At 36.4% G+C, this 15,087-nt stretch overlaps 1 protein-coding gene and 1 long non-coding RNA gene across 2 annotated transcripts; both read right to left on the bottom strand.

Moving 5' to 3' along the window:
• Positions 1 to 1,837: 1,837 nt before the first annotated feature.
• Positions 1,838 to 9,837, bottom strand: LOC148618654 (uncharacterized). Its single transcript, XR_015921292.1, has 4 exons — positions 9,494 to 9,837; positions 9,028 to 9,129; positions 8,562 to 8,664; positions 1,838 to 1,967 (listed from the first exon to the last, which is right to left on the bottom strand). It is a non-coding gene; the product is annotated as an uncharacterized LOC148618654 (long non-coding RNA).
• Positions 9,838 to 11,687: 1,850 nt separating this feature from the next.
• Positions 11,688 to 13,712, bottom strand: LOC148618653 (uncharacterized). The gene is made up of 3 exons (XM_088576861.1): positions 13,698 to 13,712; positions 13,042 to 13,285; positions 11,688 to 11,989 (listed from the first exon to the last, which is right to left on the bottom strand). Exons 1-3 carry the CDS (start codon positions 13,710 to 13,712, stop codon positions 11,688 to 11,690), a joined length of 561 nt encoding a protein of 186 aa, XP_088432987.1.
• Between the last annotated feature and the right edge of the window lie 1,375 nt (positions 13,713 to 15,087).

Here is a 15,087-nt window from a genome sequence, read left to right as displayed (position 1 = left end):
CACTGGATTTCTTCTAAACAAGATCTCAAATGTATTACTGGATCATTAGCCAGAGGCATCTTCGATTTGATGCTATAAATATGTGCACTCATGTGTTGTTCTGATTGTTAGTAACTCAAACAATGAGTCATGGACAATACCTGAAAAAGAATGTAAATACTTTAATTATATTTCACGTTTCATTTCGTACTTAAAGGCGGTTATTTGGAATTTACCTTCGGGAGAGAAAAGGAAGCCAAACCACGTGAAGTGAAAGGAAGATAATGACATCAGTAAAAAGTCTTATCAATATAGACAATATAATATTTTCTTTTACATATTTTTCAGACCTAAATTTTTCTATGTCACACACTTTGATTTTCTTCTGTTTCCGAGGAACTCAAATTAAAATTAAGGAGAACATACATGTGGTAAGGGAATCAAGGGAACCAGAATTTGCAAGGTAATACAAAAAAAAAAAATAATTCCAGAATAACGACTAGACAGGGAAAGTAGACACATACAGCAAAGAGCATGAAATAACTAAAATAATGTGCACATGTAAATGAGGAACTTAGATTCTACTAAAAATGGGAGCATAGATCAGACGCACCGGTAAGGTAAGTATCCTTTGTTGTTCTAGAAACACTTGCTCAGTTGCTCAAAAATGTCATGTCCGGCTAAACGAAAAAGGGAAGAAAACTATGACACGGTGAACAAATCCGTTCTCATGGAGCAGAAGGATACACAATACCAATTCACGAGTTCATGATGACGACCATAACAATTCTGCAGTGACAACTTCAATCTTATAGCAACATAACATTCAGAAGCGTAATTGTAGGAAGTCTAAAAAGATACAAAAATCCGCGTAGTTTTGTGATTGTTTACACCGGACTTAATATGCTTATATTAAAAATATATTAAATAAGAATCATAAAATAAAATTTTGAGCAAATTAAATGATTATATCAAAATAAATATAAATAAATAAAACAACATAGATTTAGTTCATCAAAAATTAAAAATCAAAAATTATTTATATCTAGGTGCTCCATATTTTTAGAGTAAAAACGACGTTTCATGATTTTAGTCAGGATGTTAACTAAATATGGACAAGAATGGAACAAAGAGTTAAAACATCTTAGGGATTAATGGTATTACATTTCGATAACAATCTAGAATTGAGGGTTTCCATTGAGGGTTTCCAGGTCTTTCAGCCCCGTGCAGGTCCGGGTGTCAAAAGAATAGGCCTGCGCAGCCCACAGAGCAACTGGGTTGTGAGTCCCATTCCCCGCACGTAAAAGAACCCTGATGTGATATTCGATAGGAGTAGGAACCTTTGCGCTCCGCCACAGGAGGCTAAATTGCCCGACTCTACCCATCCCTCCCTTTTTACAGTAGTAATCAAAATTTGTCGACCCTATTATCCTTGTGTCCTATCCCTTTTTTCATTTCATCATCATCATTTCATGTTCATTTTATCATCCATTTCATGTTCATCGCCTAAATATAGCTGAAATATTGCTGCTCAGGCGTTAAACCCCATCAATCAATCAATCAATCAACCAAACCAGGTCTTTCGTGTCGTGGCAAGATTGTAGACCCTCTTTGACAACTGTATTGAAGTCAATAGTTTCGAAAGGGGATTGAAAGTACATTTTGCAGATCAAGCTATAAAGCGTTGTTGGTATGGATTTTTGTGGAAATTTTTTAATACAAATCATGGGCGGAAGTTCACAATCATTGTCTTTTGTAGAAAAATCAATGTGATGTAATGTATTACAAATATAAAGACAACGTCTAATAGCAATTTAACATGTATTTTCCACTTAAAGAGATACAGTACTTATTATGTCCGAGTTTCAACCTGTATCCGGATTGTGCAAGCAGTTACAACTTTTTTTCAGTTTCAGCAAGAACAGCAATAACTTTTACAAGGACAATAATGTAGAGTTCAGGGCTTGTGTTTATGCTTTTCCACTTCTCTAAAGAAAAAAAATAAACTGTTGAAGTTTTATAAGATTATATGAAATGTGAAATGTAATTCATTTCAGGTTAAAATTAAACGGTATTTATACTACGTTATGCACATATGCATATAATGCCCAAATTTCCTCGAAAATTTCATATCAAAATCACGTGAGTGGTGTAGGAGGGGTTGTGCTTACAAAAAATGTGGACAGACGATTTGGTAGACTGATAGACTAAGTGGTTTCCATATACCCAATCTTTATTTACGAGTGTATAATTAATTTCAAAAAGTCATAACTTACACGGTCAGAGACTTGTCAGTTTTATGACTGTTGTTGTACTGCATATAAATGCTTATTAAAATCAACGTACATGCTTGTTATAAAAGTAGTAAATGGTGAAACAAAATTTCATAAATTTCATAAAAAAAATAAATAAATTATTCCAAGACAACCGTTCAAATAACTTGATAATCACAAATGAAAGTGATAATAAAGAGACAAATAAAGACGTTGAAATAAAAATCAACACCAATATAAATTACTGAAAATGAAGACAACATGTGTACGTGCACTGACTATAAAACTAGGCGAATAAATAGACGCCAACAACAAAAAGAAAAAGCTACAGGAATTCGCTGTTGGTAACAATATGGATTGCCAAAAAAATATTACTAAAAAAATTCGGACTGAGGGGCTGATAATCTTGGCTCTGTTACTTCAAAGTGAGGAAAGGGAATAATTTTACTTTGTGCCAAGAAAATGATATACTTTCTTCTAAAAAATAATTTCGATTAAATCTGGATTTAATGCCGATTTGTTTTTTTCGTGGCCTTACCCCTATAACTGTTAAGCTGTATAAAGATACTACTTCTATTCCCAACCAAAATTACTTAAATCTGATAAAGCTATTGGCCGTATTTAGATGGCAGGTATGAATTATTGGCGATCTGTCCATATTAATACAGACAAGAATTCAATAAAGCTATTGGCCGTATTTAGATGGCAGGTATGAATTATTGGCGATCTGTCCATATTAATACAGACAAGAATTCAATAAAGCTATTGGCCGTATTTAGATGGCAGGTATGAATTATTGGCGATCTGTCCATATTAATACAGACAAGAATTCAATAAAGCTATTGGCCGTATTTAGATGGCAGGTATGAATTATTGGCGATCTGTCCATATTAATACAGACAAGAATTCAATACAGCTATTGGCCGTAACGGCCATTTAGATGGCAGGTATGAATTATTGGCGATCTGTCCATATTAATACAGACAAGAATTCAATACAGCTATTGGCCGTAACGGCCATTTAGATGGCAGGTATGAATTATTGGCGATCTGTCCATATTAATACAGACAAGAATTCAATACAGCTATTGGCCGTAACGGCCATTTAGATAGCAGGTATGAATTATTGGCGATCTGTCCATATTAATACAGACAAGAATTCAATACAGCTATTGGCCGTAACGGCCATTTAGATGGCAGGTATGAATTATTGGCGATCTGTCCATATTAATACAGACAAGAATTCAATACAGCTATTGGCCGTAACGGCCATTTAGATGGCAGGTATGAATTATTGGCGATCTGTCCATATTAATACAGACAAGAATTCAATACAGCTATTGGCCGTAACGGCCATTTAGATGGCAGGTATGAATTATTGGCGATCTGTCCATATTAATACAGACAAGAATTCAATACAGCTATTGGCCGTAACGGCCATTTAGATGGCAGGTATGAATTATTGGCGATCTGTCCATATTAATACAGACAAGAATTCAATACAGCTATTGGCCGTAACGGCCATTTAGATGGCAGGTATGAATTATTGGCGATCTGTCCATATTAATACAGACAAGAATTCAATACAGCTATTGGCCGTAACGGCCATTTAGATGGCAGGTATGAATTATTGGCGATCTGTCCATATTAATACAGACAAGAATTCAATACAGCTATTGGCCGTAACGGCCATTTAGATAGCAGGTATGAATTATTGGCGATCTGTCCATATTAATACAGACAAGAATTCAATACAGCTATTGGCCGTAACGGCCATTTAGATGGCAGGTATGAATTATTGGCGATCTGTCCATATTAATACAGACAAGAATTCAATACAGCTATTGGCCGTAACGGCCATTTAGATGGCAGGTATGAATTATTGGCGATCTGTCCATATTAATACAGACAAGAATTCAATACAGCTATTGGCCGTAACGGCCATTTAGATGGCAGGTATGAATTATTGGCGATCTGTCCATATTAATACAGACAAGAATTCAATACAGCTATTGGCCGTAACGGCCATTTAGATGGCAGGTATGAATTATTGGCGATCTGTCCATATTAATACAGACAAGAATTCAATACAGCTATTGGCCGTAACGGCCATTTAGATGGCAGGTATGAATTATTGGCGATCTGTCCATATTAATACAGACAAGAATTCAATACAGCTATTGGCCGTAACGGCCATTTAGATGGCAGGTATGAATTATTGGCGATCTGTCCATATTAATACAGACAAGAATTCAATACAGCTATTGGCCGTAACGGCCATTTAGATGGCAGGTATGAATTATTGGCGATCTGTCCATATTAATACAGACAAGAATTCAATACAGCTATTGGCCGTAACGGCCATTTAGATGGCAGGTATGAATTATTGGCGATCTGTCCATATTAATACAGACAAGAATTCAATACAGCTATTGGCCGTAACGGCCATTTAGATGGCAGGTATGAATTATTGGCGATCTGTCCATATTAATACAGACAAGAATTCAATACAGCTATTGGCCGTAACGGCCATTTAGATGGCAGGTATGAATTATTGGCGATCTGTCCATATTAATACAGACAAGAATTCAATACAGCTATTGGCCGTAACGGCCATTTAGATGGCAGGTATGAATTATTGGCGATCTGTCCATATTAATACAGACAAGAATTCAATACAGCTATTGGCCGTAACGGCCATTTAGATGGCAGGTATGAATTATTGGCGATCTGTCCATATTAATACAGACAAGAATTCAATACAGCTATTGGCCGTAACGGCCATTTAGATGGCAGGTATGAATTATTGGCGATCTGTCCATATTAATACAGACAAGAATTCAATACAGCTATTGGCCGTAACGGCCATTTAGATGGCAGGTATGAATTATTGGCGATCTGTCCATATTAATACAGACAAGAATTCAATACAGCTATTGGCCGTAACGGCCATTTAGATGGCAGGTATGAATTATTGGCGATCTGTCCATATTAATACAGACAAGAATTCAATACAGCTATTGGCCGTAACGGCCATTTAGATGGCAGGTATGAATTATTGGCGATCTGTCCATATTAATACAGACAAGAATTCAATACAGCTATTGGCCGTAACGGCCATTTAGATGGCAGGTATGAATTATTGGCGATCTGTCCATATTAATACAGACAAGAATTCAATACAGCTATTGGCCGTAACGGCCATTTAGATGGCAGGTATGAATTATTGGCGATCTGTCCATATTAATACAGACAAGAATTCAATACAGCTATTGGCCGTAACGGCCATTTAGATGGCAGGTATGAATTATTGGCGATCTGTCCATATTAATACAGACAAGAATTCAATACAGCTATTGGCCGTAACGGCCATTTAGATGGCAGGTATGAATTATTGGCGATCTGTCCATATTAATACAGACAAGAATTCAATACAGCTATTGGCCGTAACGGCCATTTAGATGGCAGGTATGAATTATTGGCGATCTGTCCATATTAATACAGACAAGAATTCAATACAGCTATTGGCCGTAACGGCCATTTAGATGGCAGGTATGAATTATTGGCGATCTGTCCATATTAATACAGACAAGAATTCAATACAGCTATTGGCCGTAACGGCCATTTAGATGGCAGGTATGAATTATTGGCGATCTGTCCATATTAATACAGACAAGAATTCAATACAGCTATTGGCCGTAACGGCCATTTAGATGGCAGGTATGAATTATTGGCGATCTGTCCATATTAATACAGACAAGAATTCAATACAGCTATTGGCCGTAACGGCCATTTAGATGGCAGGTATGAATTATTGGCGATCTGTCCATATTAATACAGACAAGAATTCAATACAGCTATTGGCCGTAACGGCCATTTAGATGGCAGGTATGAATTATTGGCGATCTGTCCATATTAATACAGACAAGAATTCAATACAGCTATTGGCCGTAACGGCCATTTAGATGGCAGGTATGAATTATTGGCGATCTGTCCATATTAATACAGACAAGAATTCAATACAGCTATTGGCCGTAACGGCCATTTAGATGGCAGGTATGAATTATTGGCGATCTGTCCATATTAATACAGACAAGAATTCAATACAGCTATTGGCCGTAACGGCCATTTAGATGGCAGGTATGAATTATTGGCGATCTGTCCATATTAATACAGACAAGAATTCAATACAGCTATTGGCCGTAACGGCCATTTAGATGGCAGGTATGAATTATTGGCGATCTGTCCATATTAATACAGACAAGAATTCAATACAGGTATTGGCCGTAACGGCCATTTAGATGGCAGGTATGAATTATTGGCGATCTGTCCATATTAATACAGACAAGAATTCAATACAGCTATTGGCCGTAACGGCCATTTAGATGGCAGGTATGAATTATTGGCGATCTGTCCATATTAATACAGACAAGAATTCAATACAGCTATTGGCCGTAACGGCCATTTAGATGGCAGGTATGAATTATTGGCGATCTGTCCATATTAATACAGACAAGAATTCAATACAGCTATTGGCCGTAACGGCCATTTAGATGGCAGGTATGAATTATTGGCGATCTGTCCATATTAATACAGACAAGAATTCAATACAGCTATTGGCCGTAACGGCCATTTAGATGGCAGGTATGAATTATTGGCGATCTGTCCATATTAATACAGACAAGAATTCAATACAGCTATTGGCCGTAACGGCCATTTAGATGGCAGGTATGAATTATTGGCGATCTGTCCATATTAATACAGACAAGAATTCAATACAGCTATTGGCCGTAACGGTCATTTAGATGGCAGGTATGAATTATTGGCGATCTGTCCATATTAATACAGACAAGAATTCAATACAGCTATTGGCCGTAACGGCCATTTAGATGGCAGGTATGAATTATTGGCGATCTGTCCATATTAATACAGACAAGAATTCAATGAATTCTTAACAGTGTATACAGTTAAACCTATCTACACCGAACCACTTTTGGACTGTAGACTTTGTTCGGGTTTAACACGTGCTTCGTTTATTCAGATTAAAATACCTTGAGATTAATATTCATGAAGGAACTTCAACAAGCGTCTAACATATTTTCCGTTTATTCAGGATTGGTTTCGGCAAGTTTCACAATCGCATGCGATTCTTCAGTTCAAATGCCGACCGCGTCGATACTTCAAGATTTTGTATTTATTCATCAGAAATGTCGATATCTATATTATGCAGAACATAATGATATCATCTCTACTTGAGAAAAATGGATGATTATAATATGTACCCTCTCTCTATCTGAAAATTCTCAGAAGGATCTTTGAGATTGGAGATGATTTTTTTTTTAAATTCCGACAAATTCACTTGTTTTTAGTATTAGGTGCTCAAAAGCAGATCATTCTGTAATTATTGTAATAATTTCGAATTCTTTTCCTGGTTTTGATTTTAATCAATCGAAAAAGACATGACTTCATTTCATTTCCAAATTTGTATGGTTGATGCTTTAGAAACTCACCAGCTTTTATGCCAATCAAAAATCAATAAATTGTTTCGGGAAATATTCTAACCCCATTTGATACATATAAATCTGACAAAACTTCTGACTTAAAGAGTAAAAGAAAGTGAAAAAAAAAATGAATGAGTAATCAAGGGAACCAAAATTATAGAGGAATCAACACAATGTAATCCAGTGACGAAGACCAGACATGGAAAACAGACATACACAACAAAGAACATGAGATAACTAAAATAATACATACAAAGTAACAAAAGTAAATGAGCAACTCGGACACCACTAAAAACTGGGAGCATGGACCAGTTGTACCGGTAGGGTAAGCATCCTTTGGTTTTCTAGAAACACCCACAGAGTTGCTCATAAAAAGTCAAGTCCAGGGTAGACGAAAGAAGAAAGAAAACAATGACACGTTGAACAAATCACCATAGTTTAATATTGTTGCCGACCTTATCGACGTGGAAAACTGAAAACACGATAAAAATCGTTAATATATTTGGTAAACAAATTCATGTACAGAAACTCAAATAAAGCATTAATGCTGCAATCGGCTTTGCCTTTTTTCTACATTGGGCCCAGCATCTTACACAGAAGCTACTAGTGCAAGATTAAGTTGCCATTTGAGGTCGTCACCATGACCTGGTTTACCAATGATAGGAAGTGTCCGTTGTTAAACGAACTTCTACTGCTATTTGTTCTTTATACCTACAATTCAGGAAGAAATCAACGTGTAACAATCGATTTGCTGTAATGCTGACTACATGCAAAACAAAAACAAAAAAGCTAAACTCGTAACTTCTTACCTTATTGTTGCCAATTGGTTTTTTATGGGTTTTCCACTGGATAAAGAAACATCTCAAGTTATTTTGGATTTCTTTATTGAAATTAATCCAGTTTTGAAAGTCCCTTAAATAAGCATATAAAATTATAATAATGTGTCAAGAAAGATAACTCTAGCGTATTATGAGAACTCATGTACTCAAAATGAGAATTTCAATTAAAATTTGAAAATTACCAATTAATTCTCTGTTCTCATTATTCTTATGAATAACTGTATATCAAACTGATTAAAACATATTACTCATAAGTTCTATATGCTTTATCAATTATGAAAAAAATGTATGTCACAAGCAAATTCATACAAATATATCATCTATATGATTCTAACAAAAACGGTAGGCATAAGCAGTTAAAATATCAGCAGAATTAAGCTAAGCAAAACAAGCAAACTAAAAATACAAAAGCAAACAAAACAAACTCGATGCTTACCTCACACTGAGGTGCAAAGGAGGACAAACAATTCTCTCAGGATTAGAACATCATATTACAAGATCATCATCAAACATGGCACACGTCATAACATGGTTGCACCTGAATGCAAAATAAGGATTGTAACTATTTGTGCCAAAAACGTACAATCACATATAAATCACATGAACCTGTATTACACTGTATTTTAGCCAGCTTGCAGTTTTCATTCATTAATATTCATTGCTTAAATATTATCTCTGTTACGTTAATTACTTTTGATTAGTTCTTAAGAGGTTGTATCACCAAGCATTGAGCTTTTCGCTTAAAATTTGGAATTTCCAAAAAATGAATATTTATGAAAGTATGACATTTTAATATTTTATAAGTTTTTATCAGTCAGTGAGTCAATCAATCAGTCACTCAACTCAGATATACTGTAGATATGAAATAAAGAACAATGAAGTGATAAAATAGCCATAGATACCTTGCATTAGAAACATGGTGACATCAGAAATAAATTATAGCTGAACAGAGTAGAATGGATTCGCCAATTAGTTTCAGACTGACATAAAAAAATTCAACATGTCTTCCATCTCCCTCAATATCAAAAGTCCAATTTCAGAAGAACAAAAGGAATGACCACCAGGTTTAAACAACCAATGAAAATGAATAAAATAACCCAAACTGACCTTCAATGCTAAAGTTAACAAATAACAAGTTCACCCCAACTTAAGGTCATAACCTTAATTTGCATATCAAAAAAAATAAAAGCACATGTTTCATTCAATGTTTTAATGAAATCAAATTCACCATACTTATGAAACGTTAATCAATTAACACAAACAAGTTTAAATAAGTATTTTATTAAGTAATCAATAATTCTAATACTATAAGTACATTCATCAATACACATCACTGTAAATTAAAAACATAATACAATATATATAAAACATGTCAAATTTACTCTTTCACATACTTCCCCCTGTTCACAAATTACGCCCCGTCTTTCAGGTTGGAGCATTAGAAGAGGACTTCCCAGCCTCAGACTGCATCGGAAAGGTGGACTCCGCTCTGTCGTTGAACGACGTAGTTGAACTGGTTCTGTACTATATGAATATGTACTATCATGAACTGAATCATCAGGTGGGTCCTCCTGAACAGTGTCATCGTCTGCTGAAGCGCTTCTCACCGTCTCAGGTTCAACATCCTCTGCAATACCGGTTGTACCAACAGAAGACTGGGCGTTCCCATCAGTCTCACCTGTATCTTTGTCATCAGCATTTTCTTCAGGCGCAATATCCTCTGTGATGGCTGAATCACTGAGTATACTTGGTTCGTTGGTGACAAACATCTCATACTCTGACTCTTCTTCAGAGTCTTCATGTTGTACCAGTTCTTTGTTCTTCTAAAATTTGCGTCTTGGTCTAGGTACTCGCCTTGTTTTAGTTATTGGAGTTGAAACCGGCTGTGGTGTATCACTCAGGAATCCGATAGGTAATAACAGGTTACGATGGAGCGTCATCATACGTCCATTCCCCGACTCCTTCATGACTGTGAAGACAGGGATGTCCGTGTTGGGTTGGTTGAGAACTGTATATGGGTCGTCTTCCCATCTATTTGCTAACTTGTGTTTGCCAGTAAAGCTAACAATCTTTACCAGCACTCTGTCTCCAACATTAACTGTGCCACCTCTAACTCTGTGGTCATAATGATCATGGGCCTGTGAAATTCTGTCTCTCAATTCTGAGATGTACGTGGTAGTGATGTCCTGTTTATTCTCTCTCAAACCAAATGCCGCATCAATCGGTAACCTGCGGTTACGACCAAACATCAACATATATGGTGACTGACCTGTACTCTCATGTCTGGTTGCATTATAAGCAACACCAATGGACTAATATGGCTCTTTCAGTCAATCTTCTTGGTTGGATCCAACGAACCAAGCATATCACAGAGAGTTCTATTAAATCGTTTACATTGCCCGTTGCCCATAACATGGTAGCTGGTTGTTCTTGACTTTGTCATTCCTGTTATAACGCACAGTTCCTTGATAATGGTGCTTTCAAAGTTAGCTCCCTGGTCTGAATGGATTCTTTCAGGTATACCTTAGTGAAGAATAAACTGCTACCGTCTTGGCAAGTTGATTCTTCGTTGGTATCGCCATTGCAAACTTGGTGAAATGGCCCGTAATGACTAAAACATGCTGATAGCCTCCCTTTGATGGTTCTAAGGTGAGAAATTCCATACATACCAGCTCCAACGGTGTTGTTGTTGTGATACTCACGAGAGGTGCGCGTTGATTGGTTGCTGATTTTCTACGGACACATCTCCCGCATTCTTCAATCCAAGTAACTATGTCTTGATGCATACCGGGCCAGTAAAATCTGCCTTTGACCAATGATATTGTACGGTCTCTGCCTGGATGTACCATGTCATTATGCGTAGCTTCTAATATGGTTGGTACATGGCAAAGTGGCAAGATAAGTTGGCATCGCTCTTCTTCGTTGACTGTGGTCACACGATGTAATACGCCATCCAGTATCTTCAAGTAGTTCTACTGCTTAAGATGTGGGTTAGAACCTATCTGTTTTCTTGTTGGCTTGGTGTTATGTCTGACATACTGCATGATATTGTTTATATCAGGATCTTCTGCTTGTACCCTTTTCCAATCCACAATATTACCAATCCTGCAAATCAAGATCCTCTAATAACACATCTGGTGACATGGTCAAACTGCCGACATAGGAGTCTTGTGTTGCTGACTTATAGATAGCCTGCATGGAATCACTGCTAATTGGTAATCGGCTTAGTGCGTTCGCATCAGCATTGGATCGTCCATGTCTGTACTTTATGTCAAAGTTGAAACTACCTAATGCTGCAAGCCATCTGTGTCCTGTTGAGTCTAACTTCGCTGTTGTCAATACGTATGTAACTGGGTTGTTATCGGTGTATAATGCGAAGTCTTGGCCATAGAGATAGTCTTTAAATTTATCACATAGTGCCCATTTAAGCGCCAAAAATTCCCTCGTGTGTGGGATAATTTCTTTCAGCAAAGGACGCTTACTTTACCAGTGCAACTGGTCCATGCTTCCAGTTTTAAATGGAGTCAGAGTTGCTCATTTGCTTTTGTTGCTTTGTATGTATGATTTTAGTTATTGTATGTTCTTTGTTGTGTATGTCTATTTTCCATGTCTGGTCTTTGTCCCTGGATTATATTTTTTTGATTACAGCTATAACCTTGGTTTGCTTGATTACTCTTTCACCATTGTTGAGTCCTCGGCTGGCATAAATGATGACTCGCTGTGTGTCGCCCTGGATCTGGTATAATACCGCGCCAAGTGTGTCTCAAGATGCATCAGTATGAACTTCGTATGGCAACGAACTGTCTGCGTATCCAAGGATTGGTGCACTGAGTTGATGGTCTTTCAGAGTCTGAAATGCCTTCCATTCAGTTGATATCTTGATCTTAGTTTTTTTTCTTGTTTGGTGTTGGTATCGGGTCGGTCAAAGGACGGCTGATTTGGCTGAAGTTCTTGATGACTTGATGAAACGTCTGTAGTAGCCGACAAAGCCCAAGAACCTCATTACTTCCTTTGGATTAGTTGGTGTAGGCCATGTTGTTACCTTCTTTGTTTTCTAATTGTCAATCTCCACACTTTCCTCCGATACCACATGTCCCACATATCTAACCTTTCGTTGAAAAAAACTAACATTTCTCGTGTGAAAGTTTCAGGTTGGCTTGGCGGATCCTTTCAAAAACTAGCCGTACATTCTCCAGATGCTGCTCATAGGTTTTTCCAAAAATGATGACGTCATCAATAAAAATGTAGCATATCTTAAGGTTGTACTCTGCCAGGCAATCTTCCATGAGCCGCTGATAAGTCGCTGGGACGTTGGTTAGGCAAAAAGGCATCCGGTTAAATTAAAAAAATCCTAAAGGCCCACTGAAAATTCGGTCCTCTCCTTATGCTCTTCCAAAAATTCCACTTGATGGTAAATGGATTTCGTGTTCGACAACTGAGTAAAATTTACTTCCTGCACAGCAATCTAAGAGCTCTTCTATTCGTGGGAGAGCGTAGGAATCACGTTTACTTTGACGGTTCAACTTCCTATAGTCAACACACATGCGTAAGGATCCATTCTTCTTCCTCACAAGCACTATCGTAGAAGCAAATGGTGATCTAGATTGTCTAATAACTCCAATATCAAATAACTGTTTCAGATGTGCTCTTACTTCATCACACAACAGTATTCTTCTATATCTGTGTTTAAATGGCTGTTCATCATGCAAACTATAGACTACAAACCACTAATTCAGATTCCCATCACTCTCGACGTTAATTTGCTCATTTTCAGGGGACCCTCAGTAGTTTACCTTAACTTTAACCTAACCAAAACCATATATCATCTGAAACATACACATGTACTGCTTGGTCACTCAAAATTTCACAAGGGGTTTACTACCTTGGAGCGCGCACTCATCTACCATAAAAATAGCCTTGGAATCCTAAAAATTCTTTATTTAGACCGTCTTTATTTATAGTTCCACCAAATTAATTTATTTCAGTTTGAGGCAGCCTACTTTGGGCTCAAAATTCTCAGCATAAAATTCTCTTTTTAAAAAAATTTCATTTACAAATATTGTCAACTTTTTTTAATAATGGCATGCTAAAGGGGCTTCTTTGTACCTTGGCGTGGGACATTTTTTGAAGTTTTGACATGACATGGGTAATGTCCTTATTGTATGACTTACGCTATACTTTGGTTCTCAATCTCGTATGGAAGAATTAGGATTGATTTTAAATACGATGGGTGCATAACTTTTTGAACATTGAGGTTTAAACTGGTCTGGAGACGGCATGTCAGTTAACTGGTAGTAGTCCTTAGTTTGTACATTTGTGTAATTTATATTCAGTTTCTTTATTTTCGTTGTTACATGGGAGTCTGACCTTTTTGCACTTATTTTTAGGAGTGTCTATTTTTTCCACAGTGGTCAGATTTTAAAGGAGGAGGGTTGTAATCACACTAAAGTACTTTAACCCCGCCGCATTTTGTGCCAAGTCAGGAATTTCTGGCATCTGTATGTCTTGTTTCGTTTTCACCTTTTGTTTATTTTTATGTTTCTTGAGTAACTTTTTCCCTGTACCTGTGCGTAATGATATTTTTGGGGCCAGCTGCAGCCTGCCCTATGGTGTGAGGGTTTCCTCGTAGTCCATTGAAGATCAATGAGTGGCCTTAGACTGACATGTTCATCTAGGTGGGATTGTTGTCTCTATTGACATATTTCCCATACCTATTCTCGTTATATTTATGTTTAATAGTTAAAAGCAGAAAAATCTATGATTATGACAATAAGATATATACAATTTTCATTCTATTAAGAATTATGAGCGGCTGTTAAAATATGTATAAATATGTAAGTAAACACAAAATTTAAACAATACATTTAAGAAATGTTAATTATTTGTATAAAAAGCGGCAAGCTGATTCTCTTACATAAAATGTTGTAGAAGATTTTAGCGACTATCTGACACAAGTTTTCAGAATAATGTAAATAAATAATGTTTTTTTCATCCGACAATGTATAGCATAAAACAAATATCATTATAATTAAATGCCTCAGCAAATAGTACATTTCTCAGATGACAGACACATATTTAAAACGTGTTTTTCATCTTCAATGTGATTATTTACAATTAACACAGATTCGTTTATCAATTTGTTATAATATCGCATAGTTACTATCTTTTATAGGCCAAACAACATCTACATTTTACAACGACATTTCTGTGTTTTCCTAGACATATTTTGTATCAAATACATTTCAATACAACTTTTTGTCTGATATAATTTGTAAGTACGCAACCAATTTCCATTAATTTGTAACAAATATTCTATTTTGCCATTCACAAATACATTCTTCAAATGCGAAATTTTCAAGTTGTACAATGATATGTTTATCAAGTATCTGTTCTAGATTTGCATATATATCAGAATTTGAGTTTCAATACAACTCAAAGTCACAATAGTTCAGAACTTACGAGTTCCCAAACTGATTGTTTATTACTGACCAGACAG

Source organism: Perna viridis, chromosome 4 (assembly GCF_037379345.1).
Source record: "Perna viridis isolate PV_CMFRI_1.1 ecotype Kerala chromosome 4, ASM3737934v1, whole genome shotgun sequence".
Taxonomy (NCBI): Eukaryota; Metazoa; Mollusca; class Bivalvia; order Mytilida; family Mytilidae; genus Perna; species Perna viridis.
This window is presented reverse-complemented; position numbering and strand designations above follow the sequence as displayed.